Source organism: Solanum lycopersicum, chromosome 9 (genome assembly GCF_036512215.1).
Source record: "Solanum lycopersicum chromosome 9, SLM_r2.1".
Lineage (NCBI taxonomy): Eukaryota > Viridiplantae > Streptophyta > Magnoliopsida > Solanales > Solanaceae > Solanum > Solanum lycopersicum.
This window is the reverse complement of record NC_090808.1, coordinates 68,236,389-68,252,672: the sequence shown is the minus strand read 5'-3', so window position 1 is coordinate 68,252,672 and position 16,284 is coordinate 68,236,389. Positions and strand designations below refer to the sequence as shown.

Here is a 16,284-nt window from a genome sequence, read left to right as displayed (position 1 = left end):
AACTATTAAAATAGCTCCAATAGTTTATTTAATATTATCAAATAAACAAAAGATCATAAAATCGAATAATAAATTATTACAAAGTTATTTGTTTTCCACTTAAGTAATTGTTTCATCAATATATTTGAATAAAAATGCAACACTTTTTACGGGCTCTTCAAGATTTTGTTACTCTACAATCGTAAAGTGTGAATTAAACTGACTATATGTTAGTGAGAATAATAAATTAAATGTCGGTGAGAATAATAAATTTTAAAAAGTAATGATGTAATTACAAATTTTATTTACATGTAAATAAATGGTTAGTAGATATAAATGTGAGGTTGTTTTAACAAAATATAAATTTGTGGATCAATTTTTATATTAAAATAACTCAAATCATGATATAGTATTCTCATATGATTTCATATCATGATTTTTTAAGAATATGGTATCACATCTCATGATATGAAATCATGAGATGAAATCAACGTAAAATTACATGTCCAAACGCTGATTCCATCTCACGATACCATATCGTGATATGGTATCACGTGGCCAAACATCTAATGTAAACAATTCAAATACATATGTTTATTTAATTGTATCAATAGGTTTTTCTTGATTTCTCTTTACTGGTTGATAGTCTATTCTAATAATTGGAACAATAGTATATAGTATTATCGAATACCATATCGAACCAAAGTTGGGCTCTTTAAATTTTACAAGTTTTCCTTTTGTTCAAAAATAAATAACGCACACAATATTTGCCTAAATTCATTAATTTGTTTTTATCTATTATTAGTATTTTAGGTTCCTTTATTAAGTACACGTATGTGCGACCTAAAAAAAATTAAAATTATGATAAAGTTTTTTGAACATTTCTTATAGTATTAATGTTACAAAAAAAAGTATTTTTTGTTCACAGTAGAGTAACTACTCTTACCCTTGCAACAAAATTCTCATTTCACAAGTAATATTATTTAAAATCAAACAATATTCGCTTAATAGAATTTTAGACATTAAAATTTTATGAGATTATACAATAAAAATTTTGATGTCTACAATCACATTTAATAAAAATTGGCAATTTGCTGCCAAACTAATACACATTTCATGTATAGATTCTTCATTTGCTCTTTCGTGTGATCTTCATTAATCATTATTTTTTGAGTCAACTTTTGAAGTCGAGTTAAATCCTAATTTTTATTTGTTCATTATCGTATCAAAGCTAGATTTATTTTAATTTGTAGCTTATTCGATGTTGATCTCTCATTTTTATCTTATTTATTCACGCTCTAATTGTTCAGTTTTAGTTATATAATGAATTCTTTGATCTCTTTATATGATTTTAGACAATTTTTATATTCTGCACTAACTTTAGAAGTTTGAACAAGACCTAAAGTTCAAATGAAAATTTTCTTAATCTCATAATTGTGTAATTTTCTTGTCATTTACAAAAATATCTGAATTTGTTAAATTTTAACTTTTAGTTGTGTTATTTAATGGGCTTAATTTTGCCAAAGTCACTATTAATGAATTTAGACATTTCCCCTTTGGCACAAATATTTATAGTAAAGTATAGATGTCTTTTTTTGGCCTTTCAAAAATTGCACTTTTTCTACAAATTATCCCCAAAAGTTTGGAAGGATGGGGTTGATGATATTTAACAAAAATAATAATTAAAAAAAGTATATTCCTAGTAGCCGGATATATTAATATCCAATCTAGTTCATATTAAGTGAATTATTGAATATAATATAACTTTCGAGAGAAAAATATTTAAGGATTAAACTTAGATGTTACTTTCATTATTATTCTTTTAATCATTCCTAGATTATTCTCCTAGAAAAATTTGAAGATGTTGCGAACTTTGTTAGTTAAAAGAAAGATTAATATGAAGAGAAAAAAAAGTCTCAACAATTTTTTTGAATTTTGAAAAAATCAAAACTATATATAAAAAAATCTCAACAATTTACTTAATATAGACTAAAGAACTATAGCTTAATTGACTGATTACCTTTAATTTCTACCTTATTAATAAAATTTCGACTCTCCATCTTATAATCTCTTTCCATACTTTACCATCAAAACAAAAAAAGTGAGGAGAATTTTCCCATTAATTTGGGTCTTAAAGGCAAGCAATTAATTATTCTCTTGAAAAAATTAAGTATATAGAAAGTACTAGATCTTATTTTTACGTTTGAAAAGTAAAATAAACTAAATAAAAACATTAATTTGTGTTTTTCTTATATTTTAGATATTTATATTAAAATCTAATTAAATTTAGATTTGGTATTTGGATGATAGACAACAAATACAATATTTTACTTCTATTTCTTTTTCAAAATTAATATGTATGAAATATGGTGAAGCCAGAAATTTTAATGAGGGGTTTAAAACTGAAAGTAAACATATGAACTAATGGGAGATTTTTTAACATCTATTATACATAATTAAAAAATTATTTTATAAATAATAATATTTTTTCATCGAGCTGAACTCCCTCATTATATGATGCCTCCGCACCTGCTACGAAGTACTTCAAGAGAAAAAGAAAAAGGAAAACAAATAAATGAACCAAGGAAGTGATTTCATATTAAAATAATTTATTCTGGTATAAGTGTTTTTTTAAAAAGATACTTTTGAGTTTTGAAGAATAATATTTTTGATTGGTCAGAAAAATATATATTTTTGCTAGTATTATTGGAGCAAATTGCGTTTATACAAGTTTTTTTAAAAAGTATTTTTAGATTTTCTGAAAACATTTTATTATTATTATCAAAAATATTTATTTTTTCATTAAAGCTTGATCAAACACACCAATTTTATAGGAAAAAAAATATTATTTTTCTAAAAAAATAAAATAAATACTTTTAATTTCTTAAAAGCACGACAAACTATAATTAGTGAGCTACCAAATTTTGAATATTAAATAAATATATAAATAAAAATAGGAAACAAGAAATGGACCATTTCATTAATTTGAGTTTCAAAATTAAGAGGAATTTAACAAAACTTTAATCACATGACAAAATATCCTCTAAAAAGGTCCCTCTCGTGGCCAAAATCACACCTTATAGCCTACCTAACTTTTCACTAAAGCACAACAACAATAAGTGAAATATCATTCGATAGAGTTTGAAAAGAATAAAATATACGTAAATTTTAATTCGAGTAATAAAAAAAATAATACAACACTTAATAAAATAACAACAAAAAGTCTAAAAAAATAAAATAGTGTATAAGTATTATTACAAGGCCGAGCTAAAGCTTTCACTTAGGGGTATAAAATATGAATAGATAAACATTCGAACTGGTGGAAGCCTTCATATGTTTTCACTTAGGGGTACAAAACTCGAAAGGGGTTCAACATTTATTATTTATACAAAAAAATAATTTTAATCATATATAAACACTCCATCTGTCTCATTTTATGCGATAATTTTCGAATTTCAAGCTTCAAACAAGTCTATCTTTGAACGTAATTTTTTCATAGATCTTTTAAACATTTTAAATTATCAATTATTGTGACTTATAGTATTTTTTTACTTAGTTTATAAATACATCAATTTCATTTCAACAAAATTGAAAATTTCATGCGCAAATTCCCGATCAAACTTAAATTGTTTGACTCTTGAAAAACGAGAAGTACTACATAAATTAGGACATAAAGAATAATATAATTTTCAATCGAAGGGGTTCGGATGACCAACCTGGGCATAAGCTAGCTCCGCCCCTATCAACAGGCACTAACAAGACTAAGCGAGATACTTTCTAACCCATTCAACTATCTACCCGAATATGTAGCATCAACTCCACCTTATCTAAAGTCATGCCCTTAATAATATTTGATTAATTTAGAGTTTTAACTCAATAAATCGTTTCTCAAATTTAAAAATTCATTAATTTTTTTGTGAAAGTTTTAGTTCCGTGATTTATTTTAGGAGTTTAGATTCTATAAGTCGTTTACCCAATTTGAAATTCTAATGAATTTTCGTTATGACTGTCAAAAGATTTTACTCCGTGAATCCTTTTCAGAAGAATTCAATATTCCAACATAATTTCACACCATAATTGTGAAATTTTAAATTAATAAAAAATTTAAACTTCATAATTTTTTTCCGTATAATTTAGAACTCTTAATCAGAACTTCATTATTTCTCGATTACATTCTAAATGATAGTGATACGAAACTTGCTCAATTGACCACAAACTATATCTAACGTAAGTTCTTCCTTGCGATTTATTTTCAAGTTGAGATCGTTTTATCAATCAAGAACAAAAGTTTAAAATCGAACACTTTCAAAGACATCATGCGTAATTTCCTAGTATCCGTTTCCCCAAATTCTCAAATTTAAATGGGCCAAGCCCATATACCTTAAGAAAAGGAAAGGAGAATCTAAGCCCATTATTAAGAGTCTGATATTGGGCCATTGGCAAAATCCAGGCCCAAAAGGCTCAAAGTTTATAAAATGTCAATTTCAACCCTTCAAGAAATCACCCTAAACACAAAAGCCCCTAAAGTTGAACAGTTTTAAGCTATTTCAGTTCACCGCCATTACTCCATTAGAATTTTGTGAGCAAAAGAGAAAAACTTTGTGAAATCTCAATCTCAGCTATGTCTTCGAACAACCCTTCTCAGCTTCTTCCTTCTGGTACTTTCTTTAACTAGATTTTATCAATTGGAACTTTAAGCCTTGTGTCTTTTTGATTTTGTTCTTATTATTATTTTTTTTTAATTAGGGATTTGCTGTAATTTTTGTGTTATTTGGTTATTTTTATGAGATGGGTTTTTGAGTTTATGGGTTTTAATATGCAGAGTTGATTGATCGTTGCATTGGTTCAAAGATATGGGTGATAATGAAGGGTGATAAGGAGCTTGTTGGTACACTTAGAGGATTTGATGTTTATGTTAACATGGTTCTTGAAGATGTTACTGAATAGTAAGTCTTTTGTATCTTTCTTTTCATACTTCTAATGGTGTGGTGGTGCAGTTCTTTTTGTTGATGCTTTTGCTGTTGTTTTGTTAAAGATTGGAACTTTAGGGTTTTGAAATGCTATAATTTTGCCATTGTTTTGTCAATGATTGTGACTTTAGGGTTTTGGAGTGCTAAATGAATTTAGTAGATTTTCAATTGTGTGCATTGGATTTGGAGCAGAGATTGATTAAGTAGACCAGTTTTGTGTACTGTTAGGTGCTCGGTCAAATTTGTCTAGTTCAGAATTGCAATCTGTGCACTTATAAGAGAATTGGGGTTTAGTGTTGTGTGTAGTTGAAAATCATTCAAGAATAAAGTTGTGTGCATTGGATTGCAGAGATTGATTAAGTAGACCAGTTTTGTGTAGTGTTAGGTGCCCGGTCAAATTTGTCTAGTTCAGAATTGCAATCTGTGTACTTATAAGAGAACTGGGGTTGGTGTCGTGTGTAGTTGAAAATGATTCAAGAATATAGTTGTGAACTTTTGGTGAAGTTTGAATACACCAGTTCTTGAAGATGTTACTGAATAGTAAGTCTTTTGTATCTTTCTTTTTATACTTCTAATGGTGTGGTGCAGTTTTTTTTGTTGATGATTTTGATGTTGTTTTGTTGAAGATTGGAAATTTAGGGTTTTAGAATGCTATCATCTTGCCATTGTTTTGTCAAAGATTGTAACTATAGGGTTTTGGAGTGCTAAAGGATTTTAGCATGTTTTCAATTGTGTGCATTGGATTTGGAGCAGAGATTGAATAAGTAGACCAATTTTGTATTGTCTTAGGCGCCTGGTCAAATTTGCCTGAGTTTAGAATTGCAACCTGTGTACTAATAACTGAATTGGGGTTTAGCATCCTAAAGAAAAGGGCAGCCTGGTGCACTAAAGCTACCCTTGTGCATAGGGTTCGGGGTTTAGTGTTCAATGTAGTTAAAAATGATTCAAGAATGAAGTTGTGAACTTTTGGTGAAGTTTGAACAAAAACACCAGTTTTTATGTTAGCTCTGCATAAACGTTAATGCCTGAATATTGATGTTACATAGTTTGTGACATTTGAAAAGTTATCCGTCCTGCTTCTGCCTCATAACTCTGCTATGAGCTATAGTTGAATGGAATATTTGTCACTCCACTGTGCAACTATTTTTCAGTATTTATTTCACTGCCATTTCTATCAAATTTTGTATTACTCCTTTGTTTTGCTTTACTTGAGTTGAAGTTCGTTTGGAAACAGCCTGTCTACCTCCACGAATTAGGGGTAAGGTCTGCGTATACTCTACCATCCTCAGCCCCTGGGTATGTCATTGATGCGGAGGCCTGATCTGTTGCGCTGGGGGACTAAAATTAGCTTTGGTATCTCTATTAGAGTGAGGATTTGGTTTTATTTTAGTACAAATTTAAGATAAATGTTATTTGCATATTCCGTCTTACAGATCTTAAAGGGATCATTGTAAATAGGAATAGTTTCATGAGTTGACACCTAAAGGCTAAAACATACTCCTTGAGTGTAGTAACTTCACGTTCAAAGCAACTTCGTTGTATATCTTGCAACTTTTGATGCTGACTGATTCTTTCTAAAAAAAAACTATCTTTACATATTGAAAATGGAGGTTTTAGGATGCATTCATCTGCTGTATTGACAATTCAGTATAAGATGTGGTCTCTCTTTAAGTCTAGTTTATTATTCGCATAAAAGTTATTATATCCTAAATTTTCAATGAAAAACAGTATGTCCGTCATTTGTAAAGTTCATGTTATTCCCCATCCCAGAATGTAGACAGGTTTATTTTTCCCGGTCATGGGTTATAGTTGAAAAGAGCATTTTATCATTCCTCTGCTTAACAAATTTTCAATCATGTTACAGCGAGATCACTTCTGAAGGGCGGAGGATAACAAAACTTGATCAGATATTGCTCAATGGAAACAACATTGCTATCGTGAGTATAATCTAGCCCTCTCTGACTATAATAGTATTTTCTTTCTTCATTTTTTTCCTTTTTTCATTCGCATAACAATATTGTATCGTGAATATAATCTTTTCCCCCCCTCAATGCAGCTGGTTCCTGGAGGGTCGCCACCTGATGAATGATAACTGCAACGCAACTTGTGCTGTTTAGTGAGACTAGTTGATGAAGATTTCCGCGAGATACATGTATTTTTAGTAATTCTCATGTGTTCAGCTAGGATCTACTATCAATTGTAGTTGCATTATATTGAAAACATTTATGGTGATGATTCTTGCAATGGTACTTTGGCTCTGGTGTTGCCAAGCTATTAGCTTTAAACTCTGTATGGAGTTTCTACAGGAATGGTAAAACTCAAATGGATCGTTGGTTACTGTTGACGATCCATTTTAATTTCTTTGTGCCCCGAGGGTGTAGTCTAATGGTTAATGAAGTGCGTAAAACATCAGGTGATTTCGTCTTGTCTTTGATTAATCTAAATAATAATAAACCAAGCAGGGTAGAGTAAGACTCTTTGCCTTTGCAAATTGTAAATTCAAATTAATCAATTTTTTTTAAGTCCATTTAAAAATATTATACTTTTTTAAAGTAAATATTTAGTTTTAACTTTCTAATTAACACATGTAAGACAACAAATTTTTTTTTTTTTAAAAACACTTTGGTGTATTCTATCTATCTTTTAATTTAACATTACGAAATTGAAAAGTCTTTTTTATTCTTCTTAAACTTAGTCCGTTTACTTTTATTTATTACACTTTGATTTGACACATTTATTAAGTAAATAATTATCGATATAGATATTTCATCAAACTATCCCTTATTAAATGATGTCTCGAAAAAAAAGTATTTAAACCTGAATAAAATTAATTATATTTCTTGATATATCAAAAGTGATAAATAAAAATGAAAATATATTTTTAAAATACGCAACAATTAAAATGAAAGATGAAAATATATACAAGATTCAATTTTGTTTTAAAAGTTGATACTATACAATAACACGCGATTCAAAGTGAATAAGTAAAAGTGAACTGAAAATATATACAAGATTCAATTTTGTTTTAAAAGTTGATACTATACAATAACACGCGATTCAAAGTGAATAAGTAAAAGTGAACCGAACAGATACCCAAGTAAGGCATGCTAAGTTATTAGAAAAGGAAAATCCCGCGCAAACCAAAAAGACTTTTCACTTTGTATTGGGATTTGAGAGTAGAATCTTAGCTGATAATTTTCTTTGCAGGTAAAAAGAAAAAAAAAATGCAAAACAAGAGAAGAAAATTAGATGTCCCAATTGTGATCATAGATATTAGTAGTAGTAGTAGTGAAGAAGAAGAAAATGATGATGATGTTGATTATATTGATAATTACGCTTCCAGTAATGATGATGATGATAGTTGTGATAATACGAATTCGAAGAGGAAGAAAATGAGTTTTTCTAATAGTAGGAAGAAAAGGGAGTCCAAAATGTGTCATCAATGTCAGAGGTCTGATAAAGAAAGAGTTGTGTGTTGTTCTAAATGCAAAGTGAAAAGATATTGTCTTGCTTGTATCAGTAGATGGTAAGTATGTCAGTGGCCGATTCAGGATTTGAACTTCCGGTTTTTCTTTGTTTGAGGTTTATTTGGAAGATAAAGATTGAAACTTATGATGATGTAGGCATATTAATCCTAGTTTTATGTGACGTAGTTTGACTTGATCTGGAGTTTTAGACTTTTGAAATATGTGGTTTAAAATTATGTTTGTGTGACTAATGAGCTTCTTAAAGTTAAATTGTTCGTGAATATAGAAATATGTTGTTCTTTTATGGACAGAGTAAAAGAAAAAAGTGAGTTGTATAGATTTGGATAAACTGCATATTTGATTTATCATTTTGTGAGAGTTTTCGGAGAATTTTTGGGATGATCTTTTGTTAATGGCAATGGCCTCGTCCCGCTTCACCCTGCCCTAGTTACAGCTTATATACCTATGTTTTCCTAAGTAGTTGTGCATTTTTTGTTTTGGTTATTGAGGTTGATGCTTGAAGACTTGGATCTTTGACAATCATATGATGTAATAGTGTTTACGCGAACTCTTTGATGATATTTATAGCATTGATGAATTAGCATATTTGTATGATCAAATATCAATCAAATGTACTACATTATATGTGTAACCATTGCCCCGATCACTCGGGGCTACATCTGTTTGTCTGCAATCAGTTTCTGATATCCTCTTTTGTAGGTATCCCGGGATGCTAGAAGAGGACTTTTTAAAAGCTTGCCCTGTATGTCGTGACTTTTGCAACTGCATATCATGTTTGCGGTTAGATGGGACAGCAAAAGTAGGATTCTTTCTCTTTGTCTAATGCTCTAAAATAATTATTTACTGCAAATTGACTTCTTCTCTTGTTTGCAATACAGCATTTGATGAATGTAGAAGTGAAGTTCAGTGATGAAGAAAAACTCGAGTACTCTAAGCACATTGTACGAGCACTTTTGCCTGCGTTGGAACAACTTAATACCGAGCAAATGATGGAAAAGCAGATTGAGTATCAGATTCAAGGTATTATAAATCTCTCAATGTTTTGGCGCTGTAATTCTTCAAGTAAAAGATTGTTTCATTGAGTACCATTTTTTCTTTCTTTGGCAGCATTACCAAATTCGGAGGTTAAAATAGCCAAAGCAGAATACCAGAAGGACGAGTGTATTTATTGGTGAGCATTCATATTTACTTTAGATTGTAATTACTCCCCCGTCCATAAATAAGTGTCACTTTAACTCATTTCACGCCTATTAAGAAAGGTGTTCTTTACTAAGTTACCTCTATTCATTAGATGTTTTTGAGAATCGTTAATTAGGAAGTACTAGTTCTTTAATGTAAAGGTATAGTTGGAAACAATACTATTTTTGTCTTGAATTTCTAAAGCGAAGTATATTTGGGACAATTTAGGGGTAGTTGATAAGTTCACTAAATATTGAATGTCATCCGTTATTTGCAGCAACTATTGCAGTGCAGTTATTGTTGATTTTCACCGGAGGTGTTCTAGTTGTTCCTTTGAACTTTGCGTTACTTGTTGCAAAGAATTAAGGAATGGCAACTTGCAAGCAGATGTATCTGAAGTGATGATGCAATATATTGACAATGGACCGGATTATTTGCATGGTAAAGGCTGTAGCGTAACTTCAGTCAAGAATGGAACTTGTGCTGGAACGACTAAGGTGGCGATGACATCTAAATGGAAACCCGTGGAAAATGGTGCCATTCCTTGCCCACCAAAAGATATGGGAGGCTGTTGTAACGGAACATTAAATTTGAGATGTATATTTTCTGAGAATTGGATATCGCAGCTGTTACTCAAAGCTAAAGAAATATCTCAAAAATGTAAAGTGAAGGAGATGTATAATGATTCAGAATTGCACTACTCCTGTTCAAAATCTAAGGGTGAAAATGGTACTTCTGGTAGCAAGCTACGTAAGGCAGCTGCTCGGGAAAGTTCAGATGATAACTATGTATTCTGTCCAGCAGCTGTGGATACTCGGCGTGCAAATTTGAGGCATTTTCGTGTATATTTAGCTAAGGGTGAACCAGTTGTTGTAACTAATGTCCATGATAATGCGTTGGGATTGAGTTGGGAACCTATGGTAATATGCCGTGTTTGTCGACAAACCAAGAAGGCTACTGATGTTTTAAATTGCTTAAATTGGTGTAAGGTTTGTGTAAACATGCTTTGTAAAATCAGAAACAATTGATGTTATATTTTCCATGTTCTTACCTTACGTTTACTTTATCCCGGATATCGTGCAGTTGGAGAAGAACATACACCAGTTTTTTTTAGGATACACAGAGGGTCGTTTTGACAGTTACGGGTGGCCTCAACTCTTAAAGTTGAATGACTGGCCGCCATCAGGTCTATTTGATGAGCAGCTGCCGCGTCATGGTGCTGAATTTTCAAGTTGTTTACCTTTTATGGAATATACACATCCTCAATATGGCTATCTCAATCTTGCTCTAAGACTTCCTGATAACTGCGGGAAGCCAGATTTAGGGCCTAAGGCATACATTGCTTATGGTTTTCCTGAGGAGCTTGGACGCGGAGACTCAGTCACCAAACTACACTATGTTATGACTGATACGGTATGTTGGGATTCTTCAAAATGTAGTGTAACAAGTTGCTGGTACTGTAGAGATCTAAATACTCGGAAATATTAGTATGCACTCTAACATTCTGTATATTTTAGGTCAACATGTTGATGAACACTCAAGCAGTAGTCCCAACAGATGAACAACTCTCCGTTATAAAGAAGTTGAAACAGGTTCACAAAGAGCAGGATCAGAGGGAATTTGCAGCTGATAATGCTAACAGGACACATGAGAGCATTAAGGATTACGTCCCTAATGTAAATGAAAAACCTGTGCTGAAAGGGATGAACTTTTCTCAGGAGAAACAGAAATGTGATGGTTTGAAAGTTGAGAATAAGAAGTATTGCCTGCGAAGTGTAAAAGCTGCTTGTGAAACAAAGAAAGACGGAGAGGATAGTAGTTCTCTTTTCGGGCAGGATAAGCCTGAAGGATTTGAAGACGCAGATGGTGGCGGTGCTCTATGGGATGTCTTTAGGAGGCAAGATGTTCCTAAATTGGAGGAATATCTCAGGAAACACTTCAGGGAATTTAGGCACATATATGGCTCACCGTTGCCGCAGGTAAAAATAAGCTGCAACTTTAATTTACTTCTCCATTTTTGAAATTTCTGAAGTAATTTTATCTTTATCCATGTTTTGCCTCCTTCATGACTATTAGTGCTCGTCACAACGGAAATTTGATTCTTCATTAAACTCCAATGTACTATTTTACTTGATATCCTCATTGAATAATCCAAAAATATATTGATTAAACTCCAATATACTGTTTCCATTACAGGTTGTTCATCCCATTCTTGACGAAACTTTCTACTTGAGCACCGAGCATAAAAGGAGGCTAAAGGAAGAATATGGTCATCTTACTCTCTGATTCATTGCCATTTCCTTGCATGCCTCGTGTAAAAAGCAGTTTCGGAGTCTGCATCTTGTGTTCACCATGCTTTCATTTCCTTTTGCAGGAATTGAACCATGGACATTTGTTCAAAAATTAGGCGAGGCTGTTATCGTTCCTGCTGGATGCCCTCATCAAGTTAGAAATTTAAAGGTATGGAGTTAGTTCATCTCTGTATCCCACGTCATCCTATCGCCTTTTTTTTATAGCAAGTTTTTGTAGTATTAAGGAAGTTCAGCAGCGCATAGAATTCTTTACCAGCAGTTTCTGCTTTTAGATCCCTGTAATAGTCCTTAATATTGCTTTAGAAAGTATCATCTATCCTATACAGCTTCTTGAAATGGCATCTTTTGTACCGCTTTATGAAGAGAGACAAAAAAAAAAGACAAAAAACTGAGCAATTTCAACTCGAGTGTCTTACAAAAAATTAGATGCTACTAAGGTGTGGAAGCAACTAGCAAGCTATGAATGTGTAAACGTCGATATGTTATCATGCTTGTCTTTGTTATCAGAAGTCCTTTTCATCAGTTCTGAGGACAAAGGTAAAACTCAAGATTCTGGATGAAATGAAGTCGGAAATTTTTTCATCAAACGTTGAAATAGATAACTATGTCTTCATTTTCTCAAAGCACACATCATTCCGTAGATGATTTACAATAGTAGAGGACTTATATAAGCTCAGCTCGGTGACTTCTGGCGTTTCATCTTTTACAGTCCTGTATCAATGTTGCTGTTGATTTTATTTCTCCTGAAAATGTGAATGAGAGCATTCGTTTGACAGAGGAGCTTCGCAAGCTTCCTAGAAATCACGAAGCTAGGGAAGACAAGTTGGGGGTATATGACTTCTTTTTTCACTTCATTGATGTTACAATTGTAATATTAGTTTCTCGCTGAAATGTGTAAAGATCACTAAATTCCGCGTGTGCCACTTCAGGTAAAGAAAATCATTGTTCATGCAATGAGCCAAGCGGTGAATCAATTGGAGAAAACACTATTGTAAGATTGCTGCTCCTTGTTTTCACAAAGTTATGCTCTTATTTGCTTTTTGTTTAACACGAAACTTGTATGTTTCGTTGAGAAAATGAACTCATGTAACCTCTTTTCTCCTGTCTCGTAAAGTTTACCTTTCTTATTTTTCTTTTCTTTTCCGTGGATGCAAGTAGAAACTCTGAAGCAGGCATCGATACAGGATTACTCTTATCAAGTTCGATCAGTAGAAGTATAAATGTGAGCCACAGTCCCAACAACTTTCATTTCCAAGTCGAACTTCATTATTTTCCTGTTTTTTTCTTCATTTCCTCCTTTCTAGTCTATGCCAGGACCAAGTACACCAAAACCTTCCTCCTCCGTTTCGGAAGATCTATCTAGTAGCAAGACTGACAAAAGAGAAGAATATGTTGTTCCAACTGAGAATGAGAAACCAAAAACTGCTGAAGTAAATCTACGTTCTCCGCTCCCAGTTCTTGATCATCTGTCTTCATCAAACAAGGTTTGCTCAATTGATTACTGATATCTCAACAGTCCCAATATCTTTCATTTTTAAGTCAAAACTTCATTATTTGGCTTCATTTCCTTCTTTTCTAGTCTATGCCAGGACCAAGTATGCCAAAATCTTCCTCCTTTTCGGGCAAGACTGACAAAAGAGAACAATATGTTGCTCCAAGTGAGGACGAGAAACCAAGAACTACAGAAGTTAATGTACATTGTCTGCTTCCAGTTCTTTCAGCAAACAAGGTTCACTCACTTAACAACAGATATCTTTTTCTTCTGGATTAGTTTTTCCTTGTTATTGATTTATATAAACGTATGCACTATATTTGTCAGGCTCAAGAGAGGACATCGGTTCCTAGTCAAGAGTTGAAGCAGTTCATCGATATAGTGGATGTTGAATCAACTTTCCACACAGTTCAGTCATTCTTGAAGTCTTTACCAGATCAGTATCCCAGCCAACAGTCCGGCAGCCTGCAGAGCAATAGTACTTCTTCAGCCCAAACACTTGCAAAGTTGATATTTGAATGTTCAATCAGACTACCTTTAGAGGCATTGGCTCATGACCCGATAAATGAAAAAGAAATGTGTGGTGCAATTGCTGCTTTAAATGAAAATCCCTCATCGTTATTATTTAGCGATGAACAAGCCAAGCAATTGGTAAAACTCAAGTATGAATTCCCCGTCATGGTTAAGAAATGGAGGGAGTTGGCACGAGCTGAGTTAAGTTACCAGGAATTCTTGAACAACTTCGAAGAGGACAGGAAAAAGCTGGATAACTGGATTAGATCAGAAGCAAAGCTGAAGTCGGAGTATGATAAAAAGGAGGAACAAGCTAGAGAGCTGGAAGCATTACTTCAAGATATAAGAACCAGGCAGAAAGAAATCATGGATGAACGACAAGAAGGGTCTCAAGAAGCTCAAAAACTCGTGTCGTTAGCTCAAGAAAAAGCTGGAAAGATAGAAAGCACCAGCAATGAATTGGTAACAACAAAAATGCAGATGGACGGGTTGAGGAAAAATTGGTCCAACTTTCAGTCTACATTCCCATAGGTGTTACATTCCAGTCTCTCCTTTTTTTGGTTCCTCGGACTAGATACATTTTGGAACGCGGAGTTATAGTTCATCTGTACGTATAGATCGTTGGAGGTTTTAGGCTGCTTTTGCCTGGTATGTTGATGTTTTTTTGTAGAAGAGAGTGATAAGACATAGTTGTGTGTTGTTCAAACTGTAATGATAAATCATTTTGCCTTCCTTACATCAAACAACGGTAAGAATTTAGACGTCGATCCGGGATTTAAACTTTAGATGGTAATCTTACTCGTCATACGAGGGAGATTTGATTGAGATTTTTACTTTGTAAAAGATAAAACATTTTTGCCTAAACATTTTGTTTTCCTTCCATGGATGCAAATAGGAACTGTGAAGCAGGCATCAAATTCAAATCATTCTCATTACAGCATTTTTCGTCAAAAAATAATCTTAAAGATTTCCCATCTCAATCTCATCAATATGGGGCCTTTTAATTGCGATCGGTATTATGATATGCTTTTTAATTATGATGTTTATATTAGTCAAGATTCGAAGAAGCATCGCAATTAAAAGACCTCATACTGATGAGATTGAGATGGGAAATCTTTAAGATTATTTTATGAAAAATGCTGTAATGGAATGAAATGAATTTGATACATGAATAAGTTCATCTTGTTGCACAAAGCTGAGTTAACAGTGAGACAAGACAATATATACATAGCAATGTAAAATGAAAAACATAAAAGCAAATGACACTAAAAAGAAGAATATAGATAAAGAAATGGAGAATTTCTTTATTATAATCAAAAGAAGAAATATTTTTTGTTATATTAAATAACTACTCAAAGAATTATTATTTATACACGCAGGCTCGACCAAAATGTCTAGACAAACAACTATACTACTTTTTGTCTTTAATATCTTCTTTTTATATATTTTTGAACATTTTATTGAAATTAATTTTAATTTTTGTAAATAATTTACCACATCATTTTCTTGATATCTATTTTTTGGCTTGCTGTTTATTTATGAAAAATAAAGTAAATCTCTCTTATTTAAGTGACCTTTCCTAATAATGGCAAATAATCCTTGTATAATTCAATATGGACGCATTTGTAAGTTAGACATCCTTTTCAACATATTATTTTATCCCATCGAATCTTTATATAACAACACTTGAACTAACAAAACATCACTTTTAATTAACTAACTAAGAATTATTCATGGTTTCACATTTATTAATAATCTTGTTTTCTAACATGTAACAAGAGTTTTACAAGTCATTAATTCTTATAACTTGCCTTGGACTCAATACAGAAATTTGTTATAGGGGTGTGAATAAATTTTTCATATTAAAAGCCCTAAAAAAAAGAAGTTACGTGTATGCAAGATTAGTCGTGATATATATTTGATAATTGGCTAAAAGTATATACTTATAGCACATTGTCATAGTGTTTATTTAAATCATAATTATGTTGATACATCGTTATTTTGGATGTCTTTACACTTATTACAAGGAAGAGTTTGGTGAATAAATTATAACAAATCATTCATCAATTCTCACTCATAGTTTCCTACTATGATTTGCACCATATCAGCACGCTTCTTTTGTCACATCAACATCTGCGAGTGTATTTATTTATAACATTCTTCAGACAAAACCTAAGATTGCGGCTAGTAAGACAGAAAAGATTAGTAGGAATTATCTCTAGAAAAAGCTGGTAAGAGAGAAAATACCAACAATGAATTCGTCAACCAAAAGGCTCGTAGTGGAATGGTAAATATTTTTCCATCCATAATCAAATGTCTTTAAGTTTGAGCCCCGTTGAATCTTTGTTTGG

At 32.1% G+C, this 16,284-nt stretch overlaps 4 protein-coding genes across 4 annotated transcripts; all 4 read left to right on the top strand.

The window, feature by feature from the left end:
• The first annotated feature begins 4,453 nt into the window (after positions 1 to 4,453).
• LOC101256523 (sm-like protein LSM5) lies at positions 4,454 to 7,309 on the top strand. The gene is made up of 4 exons (XM_004247782.5): positions 4,454 to 4,637; positions 4,802 to 4,925; positions 6,814 to 6,886; positions 7,006 to 7,309. Exons 1-4 carry the CDS (start codon positions 4,601 to 4,603, stop codon positions 7,036 to 7,038), a joined length of 267 nt encoding a protein of 88 aa, XP_004247830.1. The 5' UTR covers positions 4,454 to 4,600; the 3' UTR covers positions 7,039 to 7,309.
• An 864-nt stretch (positions 7,310 to 8,173) lies between these two features.
• Positions 8,174 to 11,104, top strand: LOC112942186 (lysine-specific demethylase JMJ29-like). The gene is made up of 6 exons (XM_069289636.1): positions 8,174 to 8,475; positions 9,137 to 9,236; positions 9,316 to 9,457; positions 9,545 to 9,608; positions 9,894 to 10,605; positions 10,700 to 11,104. The coding sequence occupies exons 1-6, from the start codon at positions 8,174 to 8,176 to the stop codon at positions 11,102 to 11,104; spliced, it is 1,725 nt and encodes a 574-aa protein (XP_069145737.1).
• A 35-nt stretch (positions 11,105 to 11,139) lies between these two features.
• LOC138338106 (lysine-specific demethylase JMJ26-like) lies at positions 11,140 to 11,637 on the top strand. The gene has a single exon (XM_069288727.1). It carries the CDS (start codon positions 11,140 to 11,142, stop codon positions 11,635 to 11,637), a length of 498 nt encoding a protein of 165 aa, XP_069144828.1.
• Positions 11,638 to 11,805: 168 nt separating this feature from the next.
• Positions 11,806 to 14,602, top strand: LOC138338105 (uncharacterized). The gene is made up of 3 exons (XM_069288726.1): positions 11,806 to 13,412; positions 13,508 to 13,657; positions 13,748 to 14,602. The coding sequence occupies exons 1-3, from the start codon at positions 13,236 to 13,238 to the stop codon at positions 14,462 to 14,464; spliced, it is 1,044 nt and encodes a 347-aa protein (XP_069144827.1). The 5' UTR covers positions 11,806 to 13,235; the 3' UTR covers positions 14,465 to 14,602.
• The last annotated feature ends 1,682 nt before the right edge of the window (positions 14,603 to 16,284 follow it).